The sequence below is a fragment of the Bufo bufo genome, chromosome 1 (assembly GCF_905171765.1).
Source record: "Bufo bufo chromosome 1, aBufBuf1.1, whole genome shotgun sequence".
Lineage (NCBI taxonomy): Eukaryota > Metazoa > Chordata > Amphibia > Anura > Bufonidae > Bufo > Bufo bufo.
This window is the reverse complement of record NC_053389.1, coordinates 673,592,280-673,615,695: the sequence shown is the minus strand read 5'-3', so window position 1 is coordinate 673,615,695 and position 23,416 is coordinate 673,592,280. Positions and strand designations below refer to the sequence as shown.

At 43.5% G+C, this 23,416-nt stretch overlaps 1 protein-coding gene across 1 annotated transcript in view; it reads right to left on the bottom strand.

Moving 5' to 3' along the window:
* TMC3 (transmembrane channel like 3) overlaps positions 1–23,416 on the bottom strand; it is a 106,331-nt gene that overhangs the window by 22,737 nt on the left and 60,178 nt on the right. Inside the window, exons 11-16 of the mRNA XM_040415252.1 lie at positions 23,132–23,241; positions 22,965–23,035; positions 21,494–21,549; positions 21,059–21,292; positions 13,695–13,823; positions 5,311–5,378 (exon numbers count right to left, since the gene is read on the bottom strand). Coding sequence (XP_040271186.1) covers positions 5,311–5,378; positions 13,695–13,823; positions 21,059–21,292; positions 21,494–21,549; positions 22,965–23,035; positions 23,132–23,241 — 668 coding nt within the window. The remainder of the gene's footprint in view (positions 1–5,310; positions 5,379–13,694; positions 13,824–21,058; positions 21,293–21,493; positions 21,550–22,964; positions 23,036–23,131; positions 23,242–23,416) is intronic.

Below are 23,416 nucleotides of genomic sequence, written 5' to 3'. Positions count from 1 at the left end.
AGGGTTTTCTCTAGGAGGTGTCCATCTTACTTCCCTAGTTTCCAGGCCTTATTCCGGTATCCCCTTTCCCTCCTATGCTCAGTGTGGTGTTTTCCTCCCACACACGAGTGTGACAGAAGCTGTCGCAATGAATGCAGTCGGATCTGCAGGCAGCGGGTTATAGAGCAGGAAGAGCAGAGCAGATTGATATGTACTGTAGTTTTAGGGAGAAAGAGTTAGTAAAACTTGTAATTTATTGATCTAGATCTCTACCATTTCTATGCTTAGGAGTCCAGTGGACTGACAGTTATCTCTGTATGCACAGGAATAGAGGGAAGGCTGTCAGTCACTGATAGGGCCGACCACAGTAGGATGAGCAGCAATTTGATGCAATAAATTACAAGTTCTATTGAATCTTTTCCATAAAACTATATATCAATCTGATCAGCTACTCCTGCTATTGACAGGTTACCATTAAAGCCACATTGTTCATGTCTTTGTGCATACATGTATATATGCTTTGTCTGAGACCCCTGCTGGATTTTTTTGAGTTTCTACATAAAATTATTATATAGGTAAATAGCACTAGAAACAAAAGATAAGAAGCTCACAGAAGTCAGAAGCCTTTATCACGGCATGAACCTATGAACCAGTTCCCAACCGCCTTACGTATACATACGCCGGCGGTCGGGACTTTAAATATGGCACCCGCTTGCATGTGCAGAGGGCTCCATAGCTGCTGGACTCATGTCCAGGACTGGCGTTAACGTGACCACGGCATCTGGAGGCACAAAAACCCGGAAGTGTGTGCTTCAGGGTGTGTTCCGGCTCTCCCTGGCGGAGATCGGGGAAGCTGGAGTGTGTGTGCAGCAGCCCCTGTACTCCTGTGTGACAGAAGGCTGCTGCACATTAGTTCCTATGAAGAGCCTGTCTGTGGCAGGGTTCCATAGGAACTTAGTGTAATTCTCATAAACTAGCATAGGGCATTGGCACCGAGCATCCATTACAGATGTGCTATGCAGACTTGTCAGTGTAGCAGGTATAGGCAGGAGCAGAAATGTCTGCCCTTGTCAGTTCTGTGCGTGATGCAAGGCATATTGTACATGGCTATGGATTACGGATTCTACAGGTGAAACTTGAAAAATTTGAATATCGTGCAAAAGTCCATTTATTTCACTAATGCAAATTAAAAGGAATTGCATTAATGCATCTTAAAATTAGAATATTGTGAAAAAGTTCAATATTCTAGGCTCAAAGTGTCACACTCTAGTCAGCTAATTAATCCATACCCCCTAAGCAAAGGGTACCTCAAAATTGTGACTTTGGGGTTTTCATAAGCTGTAAACCATAATCATCCAAATTATAACAAATAAAGGCTTGAAATATCTCGCTTTGCATGTAATGAGTCTATCTCATATATTAGTTTCATCTTTTAAGTTGCATTACTGAAATAAACTTTGCACGATATTAAAAATTTTCGAGTTTCAGCTGTAGTGAGAAGCGCTACATAAAGGCCTTAATTTTTTTTTAAAAGACAGGTACACCTTAATTTCTATATAAAATGGATTTCCCAGCAGGACAACAACTCTGCAATCAGGATGGATAGTGACATCCTTCACTACAATACAGAGTTACCTATAAATATAAACATTAGGCCTCATGCACACGACCATTGTGTGCATCCGTGTCTGTTGTTCCGTTTTCCGTGATTTTCTGCGGACCCATTGACTTTCAATGGGTCCATGGAAAACTCGGAAAATGCACCGTTTGTCATCCGCGTCCGTGATCCGTGTTTCCAGTCCGTCAAAAAATCGGACCTGTCCTATTTTTTTGACGGACAACGGTTCGTGGACCCATTCAAGTCAATGGGTCCGTGAAAAAACACGGAGGCACACAAGATTGTCATCCGGTCCGTGATCCGTGTCCATTTTTTTCTTATCATTTTCAAGGCAAACTTGACTTAGATTTTTTTTTCACTTTTCTTGTCTGGTGATCCTCCAAAAATCAAGGAGGACACACGGAAAAAAAAAACGGACACGGATCACGGAACAACGGAAACCGTTTTGCGGACCGTGAAAAAATACTGTCGTGTGCATGAGGCCTTATTGTGACATTATACCAGCAGAGTACAGTCTAGAAATACACACAGACAATGGGGCAGATTTACTAAGCCTGTGGATGGCATCAACTTAGACAGGCTGTCTAGGCTTGCACCACATTTATCGGCTCAGGCTCGATGATGGATGGGGTGCAGGGATAGACACTTTTGTCTAACTGTATACCAATTATTGGTTGGCTTACTTTGAGACAGAATTTTACGCCAGAATTGTGGTGCAACTTGGTACATATTTGGCCACGCCCCATTTCCTGTCAAGCCACACCCATGTTCCAGTAACCCACTCCTCCTTTTAAAAATATATGCTGAAAGTTTTTCTAGCCATAGATGGGCCAAGTTACGCCATTTATAAATAGTGAGTACCTCCAAGAGTATATTACGAATATTACCGTATATTTATTGATCGGGAGCAAATATCAAATGCAAATAAAACATACAGATATTTGTATTTGATATTTGTTCCTGATCAATCTATTTAATATGTTTTATATACTCCTGGAGATACTCACTATTTACAATTTATAGTATTTCATTTTATTCTGTTGGCACCAGATTAGTGAGTTCTCGGACTATATTTTATAAATTCAACAACATCCAGCATTCAACAAGTGAGCCATCTTTAATATTTTTTATCTAACCAAATTACGCCAATTATTGGCACAATTTATGTAAAAATCTAGGAGTGCTCACATTAATAGTGGGAGTACTGTGAGGTCATCAGGATTGAGCTCTGCCCATTGATAAACTTCAAACTATTGGTATATCATTACAACAGAACACAGCCTATAAATATATGTAAACTCAATTGCCACATGATCACAGAGCTGCATCTAAATACACATATTGTGACACCATCATGAGAACCCACATTTTACATACACAGTCATTATTGTGATGGCAGGACAATAGTGTCACATACTATTGTGACATCACCAACAGAGTGCAGTCTATAGATAAACACACTTTTGTGACATGTCCATCATTGACTGTACCCTAAAAATGCAGACACACTATTGTGCCTATTGTGACTTCACAATAGGCCTGAGCAGACTGCCTTTTCTTTCAGAAGCAATGCCACGCTTGTCTATGGGTTATGTCTGGTATTGCAGAACCAGGGAGAATGGAACCAGAGGGCATGAGTAACCCACATGGGAGTTAGGCTCAATTCACACCTGAGCGTTTTACAGCGCGTTCCTACGCGCTGTAAAACGCTCAACAAGGAGAAACCAATGCTTCCCTATGGGAATGGTTCTCACCTGGGCGTTTTACAGCGCGTACGATCGCGCTGTAAAACGCCCGACGCTCACACAAGTACAGGAGCGTTTTTTTGGGCGCTTGTCGCGCGTTCCCGTACATAGACTTTCGGGAACGCGCGACACTGTGTGCACACTTGTCTCTGTATGCGCGCTTGTAAACGTCCGTACAATCGCGCATACAGAGCGCTCCTTTCAGAACGCTCAGGTGTGAATTGAGCCTTAGGCTACTTTCACACTTGCGGCAGAGTGATCCGGCGGGCAGTTCCGTCGCCGCAAGCAGATCCGGCAAAACGTATGCCAACTGATGGCATTTGTAAGACTGTCTTAAAAATGCCTGATCAGTCAGAAAAATGCATTGAAATGCCGGATCCGTCTTTCCGGTGTCATCCGGAAAAACTGATCCGGCATTTACTTTTTTCACATCCGGCATTCAAGCAAGTCTTCAGTTTTTTTGGCCGGAGATAAAACCGTAGCATGCTGCGGTTTTATCTTTGTCCTGATCAGTCAAAAAGAATGTACTGAAGACATCCTGATGCATCCTGAACGGATTGCTCTCCATTTATAATGCATGGGGATATAACTGATCAGTTCTTTTCCGGTATTGAGCCCCTAGGACGGAATTCTATGCCGGAAAAGAAAAACGCAAGTGTGAAAGTACCCTTATGTGGCAGGCACTTTATATATGTAAGGCCTCATGCACACGACCGTTTTTTTTCCGTGGGTCTTCCTTGATTTTTGGAGGATCCACGGACATGAAAAGTGAAAAGAAAAAACGAAGTCAAGTTTCCATTGAAAATTATAGGAAAAACGGACACGGATCACGGACGCGGATGACTATCTTGTGTGCATCCGTGATTTTTTCACGGACCCATTGACTTGAAAAAAATAGGACAGGTCATATTTTTTTCACGGACTGGAAAAACAGATCACGGAAGCGGAAGCCAAACGGTGCATTTTCCGATTTTTCCACGGACCCATTAAAAGTCAATGGGTCTGCGAAAAAAAACTGAAAACGGAACAACGGCCGCGGATGCACACTACGGTCGTGTGCATGAGGCCTTAAGCTGTAGCAGGCTCTTTGTATAAGGGGGCATGTGGTATTGTGGGGCATGTGGATGAAACTTTAAATGGAGGGCATTTGGCTGCTATTATGTATGAAATGGATAGTATATGGCTATAGAGGGTATTTACCAGATTCTTTGTTGTATTATATAGCAGGTCCTGTAGTCCTGTCTCTGTATATGGGGCAAGGCAGCTTTCATTGTTACGTGGGCTCTAACAGCACCTAGGAAAACTGACCACAAATGTATGCTGGCGTGCAGAGTAATGTAGCACCATATCAGTAAAGCAAAGCCTAATACACACAAATTGTGAAAATTAGTGTTGATCAAAGTCCACTGTGTGAACTTCGATCCGAATTTCAGGATAAATTAGATTTGCCGCGAATCCGAATTTTCTTCGTGCTTCGTGGAAGCGAATTGATTTAACTTGAAAATGTGCAAAAAACAAAAAAAATCATACTTACCTGCTCCATTCGCTTGCGACGGGCCAGCCGCCATCTTGCTTGAAGATCTCGGCCAAAATTCTGTGCGCGATGATGTATGACATCACCACGCCGGCCGCCGTGATGGCGTCATCTTGGGCCATGCGATATTTTGCAATAGACCTTCAAGCAAGATGGCGGCTGGCCCGTTACAAGCAAATGGAGCAGGTAAGTATGATTTTTTTGCTATCAGATGCCTCGATCATGCATGAACACCGCACCTGAGGGCTACAATGACAGGGGGGGGGGGGGGGGGGGGGGGGGCGGCGCAATCCCTGTCATTGCACCCACTACTTACAAAGAAATTTGCCACAGAGGAAATTTGTTTATAGAATTCGGCTAAGCAGCCACATCTAATTTTACAATACTTCGGTCATCTCTAGTGAAAATCTTTCTGATTAGACCATTATACATACCAAATCATTCCTTGATTGTAGACCAGATGCAGAACATTCTCAGCTATTTTGAATTCTCCATATTCTGGCTAAATACATGGTAACACATTAATATCAATTATAAATAACTGTAATAGTCATTACTCATTATCATTTTTTTCAGATTAAAAATGAATACATGGATGCTTTGAACAAACACGGGTCAGATGCTGCAGAGAGGGTTAAATCCAAACCACAAAACAGGGAAATCAAATTATATCTCGTTCTCTTGGTAAACATCCAAATATAATATATCCTAATAGCTATCCATACTCAACAGCAAGGACAGATATGGAGAAATGATCCCTCCACAGAGCATCATCTCTACACATATTAAACAATTATGGAGAACACATGACAGTATGACTCAAACCTTATTGCCTATGAGAGATACCAATATACCCTAGTCACATAATGCATGCACTGGATAGTAGTGAAGGCTTCCACATAAGGCTGCATTCACACGTCCGTGGTGTGTTGCGGACCCGCAAATTGCGGGTCCACAACACGCCAGCCCGGCACCCCCATAGAAATGCCTATTCTTGTCTGCAAGCTGCGGACAATAATAGGACATGCTCTATCTTTTTGCGGAGCTGCGGACCCAAAGATCGGGGCCGCGCACCGCAAATGCGGATGCGGACAGCACACTGTGTGCTGTCCGCATCCATTCCGTCCCCATAGAAAATGAATGGGTCCGCACCCGTTCCGCAAAATTGCGGAACGGATGCGGACCCATTTTGCGGACGTGTAAATGGAGCCTAAAGCTGTTAGTGGTCTCTCTAATAGTGATGAGCGACATAAGCAAGACTCGTTTATACGATATTTCAATTTTTTTCCGCATAATATTCTAAATAAATTTGCGAATTCTAGCATTCGCGATCTCCAGTCATTATTTTCGCGATTGCATAAATCGGCACTAATGATGCACATATTTTTTGCGCAATACATGCAAATTCACATTTTATCAGATATTACTGATTGGTGCACTAAGTATTGTTGTGACATCACAGCACTATGTCTGTAGCATGTATGTATGGACAGCAGAGAAACAGTAATTCCTATCACACTACCTAACACCCTGCACTGGAACCTATCAACTACACCAAATTACTATCTAACCTACACTGACTATCTCCCACTAACTGTCTGTATTATATACACTCACCTAAAGAATTATTAGGAACACCATACTAATACGGTGTTGGACCCCCTTTTGCCTTCAGAACTGCCTTAATTCTACGTGGCATTGATTCAACAAGGTGCTGATAGCATTCTTTAGAAATGTTGGCCCATATTGATAGGATAGCTTCTTGCAGTTGATGGAGATTTGAGGGATGCACATCCAGGGCACGAAGCTCCCGTTCCACCACATCCCAAAGATGCTCTATTGGGTTGAGATCTGGTGACTGTGGGGGCCATTTTAGTACAGTGAACTCATTGTCATGTTCAAGAAACCAATTTGAAATGATTCAAGCTTTGTGACATGGTGCATTATCCTGCTGGAAGTAGCCATCAGAGGATGGATACATATTCTCATTCTGTTTACGCCAAATTCGGACTCTACCATTTGAATGTCTCAACAGAAATCGAGACTCATCAGACCAGGCAACATTTTTCCAGTCTTCAACAGTCCAATTTTGGTGAGCTCGTGTAAATTGTAGCCTCTTTTTCCTATTTGTAGTGGAGATGAGTGGTACCCGGTGGGGTCTTCTGCTGTTGTAGCCCATCCGCCTCAAGGTTGTGCATGTTGTGGCTTCACAAATGCTTTGCTGCATACCTCGGTTGTAACGAGTGGTTATTTCAGTCAATGTTGCTCTTCTATCAGCTTGAATCAGTCGGCCCATTCTCCTCTGACCTCCAGCATCCACAAGGCATTTTTGCCCACAGGACTGCCGCATACTGGATGTTTTTCCCTTTTCACACCATTCTTTGTAAACCCTAGAAATGGTTGTGCGTGAAAATCCCAGTAACTGAGCAGATTGTGAAATACTCAGACCGGCCCGTCTGTCACCAACAACCATGCCATGCTCAAAATTGCTTAAATCACCTTTCTTTCCCATTCTGACATTCAGTTTGGAGTTCAGGAGATTGTCTTGACCAGGACCACATCCCTAAATGCATTGAAGCAACTGCCATGTGATTGGTTGACTAGATAATTGCATTAATGAGAAATAGAACAGGTGTTCCTAATAATTCTTTAGGTGAGTGTATATAAGCTAACTAACTATCTAAGGCTACTTTCACACTGGCGTTTTGAATTCTGTTTGTGAGATCCGTTTCAGGGATCTCACAAACGGTTCAAAATGGATCAGTTCAGTCCCAATGCATTCTAAATGGATAAGGATCCGTCCTTATCCATTCAGAATGCATTGAAAAGAAAAGTCAAAACGGATCCGTCCTGACTTACAATGTAAGTCAATGGGGACAGATCCGTTTTCACTGACACAATATGGTGCAGTTGAAAACGGATCCGTCCCCCATTGACTTTCAATGTAAGTCAGGACGGATCCGTTTTGACTTAGACTTTAAAAAAAATAATAATAATGCAAACGGATCCGTTCTGAACAGATACAAGCGTTTGCATTATAGGCGCAGATCCGTCTGTGCAGATACCAGACAGATCCGCACCTAACGCGAGTGTTAAAGTAGCCTTATGTAATTGGATAAGGAATAGGATCCAGATGAAAGCACAGAGCACAGCAATGACACTGCTGTCTCTCTCAGATCTCCAAAAAAACTGCAGAAAATGGCTGCTGGGGAGGTTCTTATATAGTAAGGGGTAGGCAACTTTCCTATTGGCTGCTAGGGATGTTGCTAAGCTCAGACAAAAACATTGCAGCCTTCTCATTGGCCCACAAGCAAGAAGGGAGGTTGCTGCTGAAAAAAAAATCTAGAATATTTGCGATTACGAATATATAGCACTATATTCTACATCTTTGCAAATTCTAGAAGTGCAGATATTTGCGATAAAAATTTGCTATTACGTACAGGAAGCAGGGTTCAAGTTACTCTCTAGGTAGTACAGGGTACCTTCCAAACTACACGCGATGTTTCCCACAGTCTCCCCCCTCTGTTGGCGCTGTGGCGAGGCTAGAGGGACGATACTGCATATCTTCTGGGAATGTCCAGCTTTGACTAGGTTCTGGGAGGGAGTCTGGCGGGTCACATCTAAATTTACCACGGTTGACCTCCCGAAGGCCCCCGCCTTCTTTCTGCTCCATCAGTGCGACCTCTCTATAGCGACTTACAAGAAATCTGTGGTGCGTCATTTGATCAACGCGGCAAGGGCATGTATCCCTATACTGTGGAGACCTCTACACCCACAATGACAATGTGGATAGACAAAATTCAGGAAATAATGAGGATGGAGGATCTTACACTGAAGAATACTGAGAAAACTTTCCACAAAACCTGGAGGAGTTGGATGGCGTTTCAGGAGACCCAGAAGTTCAGGCTCTTGTTGACTTCGTGAGGCAGTTGTACCGCCATTTCTGATTGCGACAGCAACGCTTTTCTTTTTTCACTCTACTCTCTTCTTTTCTTCCTCTATACGTCTTTCTTCCTCTTCTGCCCCCCCCCCATCTGTCCTAAGACTATCCTGTATTACCCCCTCCCTATATGGTACCCCAAAGGTTCTAAGGGGGCTTGTTACATTTCTCTATTCTTAGGAACATGACTTTATCTAGACTTCACTGTACCAGGTGAAGACCTGACCACACGGGACTGGTTCAGCTGGTCTTTAATTTTATGGTTCTCCAGTTTAGCAAGCCTGCTTTGTTACTCTATGTCTTTCTGCTACATGCCCAAATATATGGAACGGTGAATCGATATTCTGGGCTGCGTCCCAGTACACTGTCCCCTTTGTACTGTTGTTAAAATTGATTTAAAATACATAAATAAAGAATAAAAAAAAATTGCTATTAGAATATTCACGATCAACACTACTCTCTATTGTGTACCAATATTCTAACTTACATGATCTGTCACCCGGGTAATATATCATTTTGCAACTTTTGCACTTAAAGAGGACCTTTCACTACAATTAAAAAATCTAAACTAAGCATACAGACATGGAGAGTGGCGCCCAGGGATCTCCCTCCACTTACTATTATCCCTGGGCGCCGCTCCGTTCTCCCGGTATAGGCTCCGGTATTTTCATATGTTCGGCTCAACTGGGTGGAGCCTGCCGGCGTCTCCTTCTCCCAGGATGTAGCTCTGGCCAATCGCAGCACTCAGCTCATAGCCTGAGAGTTTTTTTTTTCTCTCAGGCTATGAGCTGAGCGCTGCGATTGGCCAGCACTCCAGCCTGGGAGAAGGAGACGCCGGCAGGCTCCACCCAGTTAAGCCGAACATATGAAGATACCGGAGCCTATACCGGGAGAACGGAGCGGCGCCCAGGGATAATAGTAAGTGCACGGAGATCCCTGGATGCCGCTCTCCATGTCTGTATGCTTAGTTTAGATTTTTTATTGCAGTGAAAGGTCCTCTTTAAACAGGTGATACCAAGTTTTCAAGTTATTCCGTAACCACAGCATAGGGGATAACTAACTGATCAGTGGAGTCTGACCACTGGAACCCCCACCTATCCTGAGATGGTCCCATTCCCCTGTGCTGATGGAGCGGCAAGTTGAGCATGTGTCCTGCTGCTCCATTCATTTTCACATTGTACAGTGTTTGCATAATGTAAAACTGAAATTGTTGTTTTAAATTATTTTAACTAATTCCGGATCATTACATCTTTGAATATCTTTTTTTCTAAATAGCTATAAATATTTTGTGGCACAAATCAAAATTAGGGCGAGCACTCAACACTTGGACCAAAGTAGCAGTGTGTATAAAATGTAATTAAATCACAATAGTATAACACGTGTATATTTATACCATAAAATCTACAATTAACATATAAAATCTAAAGTTAAAATGCATAATTATATGTTAACTTTAGATTTTAACTTTAGATTTTATATGTTAATTGTAGATTTTATGGTATAAATATACACGTGTTATACTATTGTGATTTAATAAAATTTTATACACACTGCTACTTTGGTCCAAGTGTTGAGTGCTCGCCCTAATTTTGATTTGTGCCACATTTATTACTAGAGGGGGGGTGTTCCTCTATATTGGGCTAGAAGCACCTAATCCAGAACCCTGCCTGAAGTGAGCCACCATTTTAAGTTTACAGATTTTTTATAAATATTTTGTACCTGTGTTAATTGATTTTATCTTTTACGTTAAAGCGAACCTGTTGGGAGATTTCATCTTCCCTATCGGAGAACAGATTATGATGAGAGAAGTTGAGCCCTGTAATATATCTGTTTATATGATTTGGAGCAGGATTTCTTTGTAAAAAGTAGAGATGGTCCTGACAGGAGAGACAGTCCTAATTACTTCGACCAAACAAGATGATTGATGGCTCTGCTTGTATCTGTATGGCTGTCAATCATCAATCATCCTGTGTGGAGAGGTTATCTGGACTCTTAGGGGGTCATTTACTAACCAGAAATACGCCTATATTAGAAGCATGCCATTTTCTACGTCTGGTTTAGGCATAGAAAATGGTCTAAACGTAAGACAGCTAGGAAGCCGTCTTTCATTTAGATTCAATGGTGGATCCGTCTGTAGCTGGCTAGCTAACACCTGTCCTAGGTTGCTAACTTGACTTACATGTTATACAGCTAGACTTGCCAAAAATTTTTATACAGTTCCTATGTTTTTATATTAGAGACAGAAAGAGAGTTATTTACAGTGACTTCATGTTTCTGGATGTCATATAACTGTTATATATTGTGTTCACAGAAGCAGAAAAGATAATATGCCTTTAAGATTCAGTAAATTAATGTAAGGTAAGCTCAATAACACAGCAAAATTAACAACAGAAAGCATAGAGTTAAACTGTTACTGCCCAGGAGTCTTAACCAATCACAGCCAACCTCACACTGAGTATGAGTGGGAAATCCCCTGGCAGAACTTTCTGGAGTCAGTATAGACCAGAGAAGAGAAGCTGAGAAGACATTTCCAATCAGAGCTGTGTTTTATGGGAACAAGAGGCCAAATAGGTATTTAGAATGGTTATATGATGTGCATTGTTAATATTGTGATTTGAACTGTATACTGAGACTAGTTGTATATGTTTGTTTACAGTTCTACCAAATCGAATTACGCACAAACTGTGCAAACTGAGCAAATCAAACTAAATCAAACTATTGGTTAAGCCTCAGATATGCCTCTCAGAGTGATTATAAAGTGCTTAAATAACTTAGAGTGAGAGTACAGATACTCAAGAGAGAAATACTGTATATCCACCATTTATGTTAAATGACAAAAATTGAACAGTTAAACGACCATCTTATGCATACCGCCATTTTGTGATACTTTATGCAACATGTGTTTGTACATGGACTATCTTCTGCGGAGGTGGCAGTGTTATACAGTTCTGATCAAAAGTTTAAGACCACTTGAAAAATGGCAAAAAATCATATTTTACATTGTTGGATCTTAACAAGGTTCCAAGTAGAGCTTCAACATGCAACAAGAAGAAATGAGAGTGAGACAAAACATTTTTTGAGCATTCAATTTAATGAAAACAACGAATAAACTGAAACAGGCTGTTTTTCAGCTGATCAAAATTTTAGGACCACATGCCTTTAAAAGGCCAAATCTGTGCAAAGATGTTGATTCATTGTCATTTTCTGTCAGGTAGTCACACGTTGTGACGGCAAAGGCAAAAAAACTCTCCCTTTTTGAAAGTGGTCGGGTTGTTGAACTGCATAAGCAGGGTCTCTCACAGCGCGCCATCGCTGCTGAGGTGGAACGCAGTAAGACAGTCATTTGGAATTTCTTAAATGATCCTGAGGGTTATGGAACAAAAAAGTCAAGTGGAAGACCCAAAAAAAGTTCATCAGCACTGAGCCGTAGGATCCAATTGGCTGTCCGTCAAGACACTGGACGATCCTCGACCCAAATTAAGGCCCTTACTGGTGCTGACTGCAGCCCCATAACCATCAGACGCATCTGAGACTGAAGGGCTTCAAAAACAAAAAACTTCTTCAAAGACCTCGTCTCCTTAAACGCCACAGAACTGCTCGTTTGGACTTTGCAAGAGAGCACCAAACATGGGACATTCAAAGGTGGAAGAAAGTTTTATTCTCTGATGAGAAAAAATGTAACCTTGATGGTCCTGATGGTTTCCAACGTTACTGGCATGACAAGCAGATCCCACCTGAGATGTTTTCTACGTGCCACAGTGGAGGGGGCGCCATAATGGTCTGGGGTGCTATTTCCTTCAGTGGAACAATGGAGCTTCAGGAAGTGCAGGGGCGTGAGTGAGACAAAACATTTTTTGAGCATTCAATTTAATGAAAACAACGAATAAACTGAAACAGGCTGTTTTTCAGCTGATCAAAATTTTAGGACCACATGCCTTTAAAAGGCCAAATCTGTGCAAAGATGTTGATTCATTGTCATTCTCTGTCAGGTAGTCACACGTTGTGACGGCAAAGGCAAAAAAACTCTCCCTTTTTGAAAGTGAAACTAAATCCAATTGAGAACCTTTGGGGATGGATGGCAAGGGAAGTTTACATAAATGGACAACAGTTCCAGACAGTAGATGGAGAAATGTTCCCACTCACCTCATGGAAACGCTTGCATCAAGCATGCTGAAACAAATTTTTGAAGTGATAAACAATAATGGCGGAGCTACTCATTACTGAGTTCATGTTTGGAAGTTGGATTTCTGTTTTAGGGGGTTTAGTTTTTTTTTGGAGGTGTGGTCCTAAACTTTTGATCAGCTGAAAAACAGCCTGTTTCAGTTTATTCGTTGTTTTCATTAAATTGAATGCTTAATAAATGTTTTGTCTCACTCCCATTTCTTCTTGTTGCATGTTGAAGCTCTACTTGGAACCTTGTTAAGATCCAGCCATGCTAAATATGATTTTTTGCCATTTTTCAAGTGGTCTTAAACTTTTGATCAGGACTGTATATGAAGAAAAGTTGAAGTTAATAAAGAAGTTATTTTAAGCTTTTGGTGTGCTCTTTAAAGGGAACCTGTCATCAACTTTATGCTGACCGTACTGAGGGCAGTATAAAGTAGGGACAGAAATGTTGATTTCAGCGGTGTGTCACACATCTGCTAAAAGTAAGTGGTTGCTGAGAACCATCTAAAATGCCTAGGAGTCCTGTCAGATTTACTCTTTATTCAGAAACCCTGCTTCTAACCATATTAACCTATATATTAAGGAGCTTACATTCTCCCCATATATCATATGCTGCTCTCAGATAGGGCAGCAAAAATCACCCGACAGTTTCACCTTAAGAATGATTTTATAACATTCCTATACATAGCAAATATTTCATCTTATACTCACAAATTTGCTTTCAAGGTCCCAGCAGCAGCAGCCACTCAAATACCTTACAAACAGGCCGCGAAAGAAGTCAATAAGGAGGATACTGGCCACTGTGAAAATCATATCAATAATGGAAAGCTTCAGCATCTCCTGAAATAGGAAGTATCCAATAATTACGATCAAAAATGTCACAAATCTTTAAACATAACTGGAAAATTCTGTGCAATTGGTTGGTTCACTTTCATCTCAGTCTTCCAAGGTTTCTCAGAAAAAAATGAAAGTATAGAAGATAAAAGAGAGTCATCCTTTAGATTATATTTTCTAAAAATAACTGAATATCGCATTTTTCATCATTCCTCTGCTGCCTCCCTGCCACAACTGTAAAATAAATGTTCTTGTTCAGTACTTTATCTTTTCTTGAAAAAAAAAAAAAATATATCCCAGGCCATGTAACTGACTTTACTGTGTTTTGTGTAATCAGAACTCCTCCATCATTTGTGTGTAGTCAGGGCTGGCCTAGTCTCCATGTTCTGTCCCTTTTGAGTCTCACCTGTAATGTTCATGTGATTTATATTGAATAAAATGAGATTTTTTTACCTTGTTAAATCCTTGCTCTTTTTTTGTACAAGATGCCTGAAGATATTGAGTCAGAGTTAGCTCAGAAGATTTGTCACCAGGGGAAGAGTTGCCTCCTGAGAAGCCAAGTTCCCATAAGCAGAGCAGAGCCAGCATACCAGCTAGACAAGTAAGCTGAAGGGCAGAAGGATATATACCTAAAGCAAGGCTATATACGAGAGGAAGTTTTTTTTACCAAGGATAAAGCCAGCATTAGGGCATCCGGGCCTTGGGATAAAGACAGACAGGAGTTCAGAGGAACAGTGTACAGTATTTCTGAGGAGAAGGTACAGCCTGATCTGTGAGTGTGTTTAACCCTCTGAGTATCTTGCAAAGAACATTGTTGCCTGCCATTTATGTAAAAGCCTGCTTGTGATGTGATCCTGCTATATGGAACTGAACTTACAAAAGACTGCACAAAGTTAACCGTTTTCCAGTAAAGAAAGTTTGGTTCACCACAACAACGTGTTCCTCACTTATTACTCCCACCACTAACATCAACCGGTGTGCCACCGTTACGAACCTTAAAGGGACCTTGCCCTAGGCACATTAAACACCTGCAACATCCCGGGCACCTCACCTATCATCAGGCCTGGTCCCTATATACAGAGAGTGCCCCAGAGGACTTCTGTGCCAGCCTCTCCATCACTGCTGTACGCCTGCCCAGGCTCTTCCTACAAACTGTGAGTAACCCATAGCAACCCTCATTTGCCTAAGTAACCGTGACCTCACATCGCAATACCCTGCAGGGCTGCGTACTGCACACGTTTGTTCAGATCTTTGCCTGGTTGCTTGGGGTTCTGCAGCATTCGAGAACAGTGAGCCTCAACTTCCAGTTATCATGGATCGTATCAAACAGCAGCTAGTGGAATTGACCGGAGCAGCGAACCTCTTGGTCCAACACAGGATAAACATCTCTGCTGTGAATATTAATAAGATCCATGCACAACTGGCAACAGTCGGGGACGAGCTTAAAATCCTCCTCCAGGGAGGCCAGGGTTTGCCCCACCCGACTTCAGCAGAACGCCCAGTGGAACCCAAGATACCCCTACCTGAGTTTTTTTCAGGTAATAGGCAGGAGTTTCTCAACTTCCGTGACTCCTGTCGCTTATACTTTGAACTGCGCCCTGTATCATCGGGTAATACCAAACAAAGGTTTCGGCATAGTGATATCTCTATTGAGGAAGGACCAGCAACGCTGGGCTTTTAACCTCCAGACAGGGGATCCCGCATTTGACTCAGTAGAGGCCTTCTTTCATGCTGTGGGGGTTTTGTATGACGACCCAGATCGCACTCGAACTGCTGAGACTCAACTGGAACACTTCCAACAAGGCCGACGCACAGCGGAAAAATTTGCTGCAGAGTTCCGTTTCTGGGCCACCTTTACCAACAGGGGGGATGCTGTTCTTTCGCCACCGGTTACGGTTGGGACTCTCCGACCCTGTCAGAAATCTACTATTATCTCTACCATCTCCATCATCTCTAGATGTGGCAATCCAACAAGCAATCGACGCTGATCGTCTCATTCGAGAACGTCGTTTGGAGCGGGCTTCTCATTCAGTTTCTTCCACCCCATCTCCACGACCCAGTAAACTGGCTGAGGAACCCATGGAACTGGGGTCTTTGCGTCTTACCCCTACGGAGAGGGCTCGTCGCCAGAATGAGGGTCATTGCTTATATTGTGGAGGAGTTGGGCACCGACTAAAGAAATGTCCTTTACTATTGTCGGGAAACAACAAAGCCTAGTGGAGATTGAGGAGAATCCACTAGGTACTCTGCTGCCTTCTCTTAAAAGAAGTTGTGTTCTCATACCTATTACTATTGAGTGGCAAGGGAAGAACCATCCTATCTCTGCCTTGCTCGACTCGGGAGCTGCCGGTAATTTTATTGACTCTTCTCTGGTCCAACGACTACAGATCCCAGTCTTCAAACCGGGAGAAGCCATTTCCGTCACCGCTGTGGATGAGTCTCCCCTTCAAGAAGGCCGGTCGTTGTGGATGACACCTGGGTTGCAGGTAACGGTAGGGGCTGGTCACCGGGAAGTCTTAAACCTTTTAACCCTGGACATGCCATCCACTCCTGTGATATTGGGCCTCCCCTGGTTGAGACTTCATAATCCAGTTGTGGACTGGCGTTCCGGACAAATTTGCAAGTGGAGTTCTGACTGCTTCACCAGGTGCGTTTGCCCGGTGTTGCCACTTGCATCCACGGAAGTGCTGAGTGCGTTACCCAAATGCTATCATCACTTCCAAGACGTGTTTAGCCCACAAGGGTCTGATGTGTTACCTCCTCATAGGCCATATGACTGTCCTATTGATTTGTTGCCAGGTACCATGCCACCCAGAGGGCATCTGTATAATCTCACTGGGCCTGAAATTCAGGCCCAGCGAGAATATATAAAGAAGAATCTCGATAAGGCTTTCATCCGACCATCCACTTCTCCCTCAGGGGCAGGATTCTTTTTTGTGGAGAAGAAAGACGGCGGATTGAGACCCTGCATTGATTTTTGCGCCCTCAATCGAATTACGGTGAAGAATCGGTACCCCCTTCCACTTATTGGAGATTTTTTTGCTCAGGTGGCAGGGGCCCGGATTTTTACCAAACTTGATTTGAGGGGTGCGTACAACCTAGTACGTATTCGTAAGGGTGACGAATGGAAGACCGCATTTAATACTAGAGACGGGCATTATGAGTATCTTGTGATGCCTTTTGGTCTCTGTAATGCTCCCGCAGTCTTCCAGGAGTTCATCAATGATGTCCTCCGGGATTTCTTGGGTAGATTCGTGGTTGTCTATTTAGATGACATACTAATCTACTCATCAGACTTGCAGACTCACCGGGATCATGTTTGTCAGGTTTTCCAGAGGCTGAGAGAAAATCACTTGTACGCAAGCTCGAGAAATGCTTGTTTGAAGTGAAAGAATTGCCTTTTCTAGGGTATATAGTCTCTGAACGAGGATTGGCGATGGACCCCTTCAAACTCTCAGCTGTCCTGGACTGGCCTCAGCCTAGAGATCTGAAGGGATTACAGCGTTTCCTAGGTTTTGCCAATTTCTATTGCAAATTTATTAAGAACTTTTCTGCGGTAGTGCTGCCTCTCACTAACCTCACTAAGAAGGGGATGAACCCTTCTGAGTGGACGAAAGAGGCTGGCGAAGCCTTTGAGACGCAAAAGCAAGCCTTTTTCTCAGCTCCAATCCTCACTTATCTAGACACTTCTCGACCTTTTTTCCTCGAGGTTGACGCCTCTGAGGTCGGAGTGGGGGCGGTTCTGTCTCAGTACTCTGGAGATCCTGAGAGGCTTCATCCTTGTGCCTTTTTCTCTCGGAAGCTCTCTCCAGCCGAGCGTAACTATGCTATCGGTAATAGAGAGCTTTTGGGGGTTAAGTTGGCCTTTCAAGAGTGGAGACATTGGCTAGAGGGTGCGGAACATCCCATTACGGTTTACACCGACCACAAGAACCTTGAGTATATCGAAGGGACTAAGAGATTAAATTCTTGCCAAGCCCGCTGGGCATTGTTTTTTACCCGCTTTAATTTCCGCTTAACCTATAAACCAGAAACCAAGAATGTCAAAGCGGATGCTCTTTCCCGTTGTTTCCCTGAAGCCCCTTCTGGACATGACACTGAGCCAGAACCCATTATCCCTGCAAGGTGTTTCGCAGCCGCCTTGGACACCTCAGGGATAATGGAGGATCTGTCTTCACTGCTCTTACCTTTACAGGCGGAGAGCCTTCCTGACAAACCGAAAGGTCGGCTGTTTGTGCCTTTAAATTTCAGACTCAGGGTTTTGCAACAATTGCATAATTCTAAGTCAGCCGGGCACCCGGGGATAAAGAAAACCATATCCCTTTGTAAACATCATGTCTGGTGGCCCAAGATGCTTTCTGATGTCAAAGCCTATGTCCAAGCATGTAGTGTCTGTGCTCGCTGTAAATCGTCTCGGTCCGCCCTTTCTGGTACTTTGCTTCCTCTGTCCATTCCTTCGGCCCCGTGGACCCACGTGTCTATGGATTTCATAACGGATCTGCCTAGGTTTTCTGGCTGTACGGTAATTTGGGTAGTGGTAGATCGTTTTAGTAAAATGGCTCATTTTATTCCACTTCCTGGATTGCCGTCGGCTGGAGAGCTGGCAGATCTGTTTGTGAAACATGTCTTCCGATTACACGGGGCACCGGAGGATATTGTTTCAGATAGGGGAGTTCAGTTTATTTCCCATTTCTGGCGTTCCTTCTGCTCCCATCTAGGGATTAGGCTGTCATTTTCATCTGGTTTTCACCCAGAGACTAATGGGCAGACAGAAAGAACGAACCAGACCCTGGAACAGTATCTCCGGTGTTTCGTGTCAGACTGCCAGGAGGAATAGGCAGCTCACCTCCCCTTTGCAGAGGTGGCTTATAACAACTCCGAACATGCCTCTACCAAGATGTCTCCGTTCAGGTGCGTGGGGGGCAGGGATCCAAGACTCTCCTCTCAGGGGCCTCCACTGACTGTCCAGTGGTGAATTAATGGTTCCAGGATAGACAGCCCATTTGGTTGTTGACGCACCATCGCACTACGGAGCAAGAGTTTAAGGTAGGAGATCCAGTGTGAGTCTCCACCCGAAACATCCCATTGCGTCAACCGTTTGCCAAACTGGGGCCTAGATTCATTGGTCCATAACCGGTTATACAAAAAATTGAACCGGGTGACTTACAAGGTTGCTCTTCCTCCGTCGAGTCAGCTCCCTTCATTCGAACTCCATCTCCAGTGGAGGTTCAAGGGGAGCCGGAATTTGAGGTCAATAACATTTTGGATTCCCGCTTTCTCCAGAGATCTCTCCAGTATTTAGTGGACTGGAAGGGATTTGGTCCAGAAGAGAGATGTTGGGTGCCTGCCCGCCAGGTTCATGCGGAGGAATTGGTAGCTACTTTCCACTGTGAGAATCCGGGTAAGCCCCGTTTGGAGTCTTCTGAGCCGCCTCCTCGAGGGGGGGGGTAATGTAAGTGAGTCTGCGGTTTTGGTTCCCTTGCGGGCAGATACGGTGGGGCGTCTGCATGGGCGGCAGAGGGGAGGGCCGCAGGGATCTCTGAGGCAGACTTGCCGGGCTGATGCAATACGTTGCGGCCGGTCCTGCCTCTGGTGTCTCCTGCGGGTTCCGTTCCAGCGTCCATGCTGGCGCAATCCCGTGCCGAGTCTGTTGGGGGCGTCCGCGTGCACGCCCAAGGGGTGATTCGCAAAGAAATGCGCGGCTGAGTGTGCGTGCATCTTATACGCTACGTCGGCCATTGGCAGGTAAAGCATTTGTGCACAAATTCAAAGTTGATTAGGGATTTGCTGCACAGGTGCTAATGAGTAGGATCATCGCATGACCTATGAGGTTCTGACAAGCAGCACTCTGTGATTGGCCAGCAGGTGTTTAAAAGGTGATCTCCCTGGCTGATCAGTGCTTACTGTTGTCTCTACAACCTGGGGGTATGCTGGTTCAGATTCACTAAGTTTGTTCCATGCATGAACTCTGTGTGTCTCCATCTAGTGAATGCCTCTGGAAACCTCGTCTCTGCTCTACAGTTGCACCGTGTGTGGCCTCGGATCGGACCTTGGATACTTCACCGTCTTATCCTTAGGTATTTGGTTTCATGGACTCTTCTGTATGAACTTTAGCCTGGTCTGGCTTTTCTCTGACGTTTTCCCACATAGGTTATTATTTGGACTACGTTATTTCTGTATGATTTCTGGCTTGGACTTTACTGCTGTGTTTTCAATAAATCCACGTTTGTTCAGATCTTTGCCTGGTTGCTTGAGGTTCTGCAGCATTACAAGCAGTGTGCTGTTTAGACAGCACGATCTGCTGGCCGCATAAACAAACCTATTACATGATGAACAAGCATTTCACTCATTTATCAGGTAATCTGCAGCACTGCCCGAATACCGGAAAATGTAAAGGAGCCTTAACAGTGCATGTATTGTGGAGTCTGTAATTACATTCTGTCTACTCTACTTAAAGGGAGTCTGTCACTTCCATATGGCCATATACAGTGCTCACATTGTTCTATGGCACACCTATACATGAATGTTATGGTACCTTTTGTCTCTCTCTTTTCACTTGCATTCATAAGCAAATGAGCACTCGCAAGTGCCCAGGGGCGGCGTTCACTGTGTTGGAGCCCAGGGTGCTGTGCCTTTTTTCATTGGTTCCCTGCCTCGGCCTATGCCCGCCCTCCTTTTCCCTTACGTCATCCTTCGGTCCAGTCGAGATCTTGTGCATTGCCTCGCCAGGCTGGGGCATGTACGCTGCTATGTCCATTGTGGGCACGGCATCGCTTTAACTGCTGCGCATGCACCGGCGAACGCCCTTTTGATGCTGGTTTCGCGCCATTCTCTGGCGCATGCGCAGTAGTTAAAGCAATGCCGTGCCCACAATGGGCATCGCAGTGCGTATGCCCCGGCCCAGTGAGGCAAGTGCGCAGGCGCGGGATCTCGGCCGGACCGAAGGATGACGCAAGGGAATAGGAGGGCGGGCATAGGCAGAGTCTGGGGCGGGGAAACAATGAAAAAAGGCAGAGCAGCCTGGGCTCCAACACAGTAAATGCTGCCCCTGGGCACTTGCGCATGCTCATTTGCATATAAATTAAACTTAGTTTTTCTAGCTTTTGCGAGTGTAAATAAAAAGACTACTATTACATTCATGTATAGGTGTGCTACAGGACGATGTAAGCACTGTATATGGCCATATGGAGGTGACAGACTCCCTTTCAACCCTTTGCCATGTAGCACTTTGGTTAGCTCACCTGCCCTACATAGGTTTCCCAGCATTCATTCTTCTGTGGTCGGATGCTTGGTATAACCCAGGGTGTTGTCTGGTTGTCAACGAGTGCCAAAGGCTTAGTCATGTTCTGCTCAAATTCTACAATAACGGTAGAGTTTATGTCCATTCCTATAGCAGGAGTTGCTGTAGAGAACACAGTGACTGCTGTGGTGGCATAGAGTGGGGCAGCGTCCATTAATGTGCCATTAATACTATTCTGAAACAAAAGATTTGAAAATGCGTTAACGCTATAGATAAGCAATTTGACAAATAAAGAGAAAATGCTACAATAGGACAACATAACATGTTAGACAATAAAATATTCTTATTTAAGCTCCCAAATTAGATCCTGCAGCAAAACGGTGTATTTTATGTAATAACCATATTATCCTGCACCTAAACTGTCCATGTAATTCACGGATAGGCAGGATCCTCCAGTGAGAGCTACATTCTTTGTAGCCAATTGACAGAGATCTTAAATGAGGGACTCCCTTCATTAATTTAGAGAGCCCAAAAAAGTACCAGTGTTTAAGAATAAGTTTCCTAAACCAGACTGACTGCTTCATGAAGACAAGTCAGTTGGTATCCCAATTGAGATATCATTTGGAGTATTGTGCTCAGTACTGGAGACCATATCTCCAGAACGATATTGATACTTTGGAGAGAGTTCAGAGAAGAGCTACTAAACTGGTACATGGATTGCAGGATAAAACTTACCAGGAAAGATTAAAGGACCTTAACATGTATAGCTTGGAAGAAAGACGAGACAGAGGGGATATGATAGAAACTTTTAAATACATAAAGGGAATCAACAAGGTAAAAGAGGAGAGAATATTTAAAAGAAGAAAAACTGCTACAAGAGGACATAGTTTTAAATTAGAGGGGCAAAGGTTTAAAAGTAATATCAGGAAGTATTTCTTTACTGAGAGAGTAGTGGATGCATGGAATAGCCTTCCTGCAGAAGTGGTAGCTGCAAATACAGTAAAGGGGTTTAAGCATGCATGGGATAGGCATAAGGCCATCCTTCATATAAGATAGTGCCGGGGGCTATCCATAGTATTCAGTATATTGGGCAGACTAGATGGGCCAAATGGATCTTATCTGCCGACACATTCTATGTTTCTAATTGCTCTTTACTCAAAAAGGACTCATTTAGATAACCCCTTAATGTCTTTATTATAGAAATATGTCTGGTATGGATTTGATTTAAAGGGCTTGTCTCACTTCAGCAAATGACATTTATCATGTAGAGAAAGTTCATACAATGCACTTACTAATGTATTGTGATTGTCCATATTGCCTCCTTTACTGGCTTCATTCATTTTTTCATCATATTATACACTGCTCGTTTCCACGGTTACGACCACCCTGCAATCTAGCAGCAGTGGCCGTGCTTGCATACTGTAGGAAAAATTGGCAGCCTCTCTGGTGGCCGAGACCCCAGGAGTGAGCATAGGCCAGCACTTTTTTCTATACTGTGGAAACACGACCACCACTACCGGATTGCAGGATGGTCATAACCATGGAAACGAGGGGTGTATAATGTGATGGAAAAATTAATCTAGCCAGCAAAGGAAGCAATATGGACAATCACAATAAATTAATTGTATTAACTTTTTCTACATGATAACTGCCATTTGCTGAGACAACCCTTATAAGTATTCTTAAAGGTATTTGGACTATCATTGCATTCTTCTGTAAAATGTTATTGTAATCTCTCCCTTTAAAAGGGGGAGCATTTTCAGTAATGAGCCTTTGGGGTTGTGGTGAAGGTCCTGCAGGCAAGTAGAATGCAGGCTTCCTACAGTCTATTGCACACTATATTCTTTCTATGGCGCGCTCTATTGATTATCAATGCGTGTATAAGCTTCACGGTTTACTTACTTCACTCATGCTGTTGACTTTGTCCAGTAGGGCAATGATTAAACTGTACAGATTCCCTAGATACAAAACCAGAACCCTGAAGACAGAACAGATCAAGTAATTGTATGAGCAGCATGCTTCCAGTTTTGTCAGTATTACTGGAATTAACCATATGCATGCCCCTTATTCTTACCTTGCCAACTGGAATCTCAGTGTTGTTCTCGGATGATACATTTCCAAGGCAGCTACAAGCTCAAATGCTGAAGGAGCAATCATGGTTATGAGTGAAACCACAACGCTCACCTGTAAAGATATATACAGCATCTAGGACATTAATATCACGCACAACATATCTACATTAATAATTTTGCACAGGCGATATTGTTTTTCTTCATTAATGGGCTTGTCCCATCAGAATAATCCTTGTCCTTATTTCTTATATGGGCATATGGAGATCTTGGAGAAGGGTCTCCTGCTC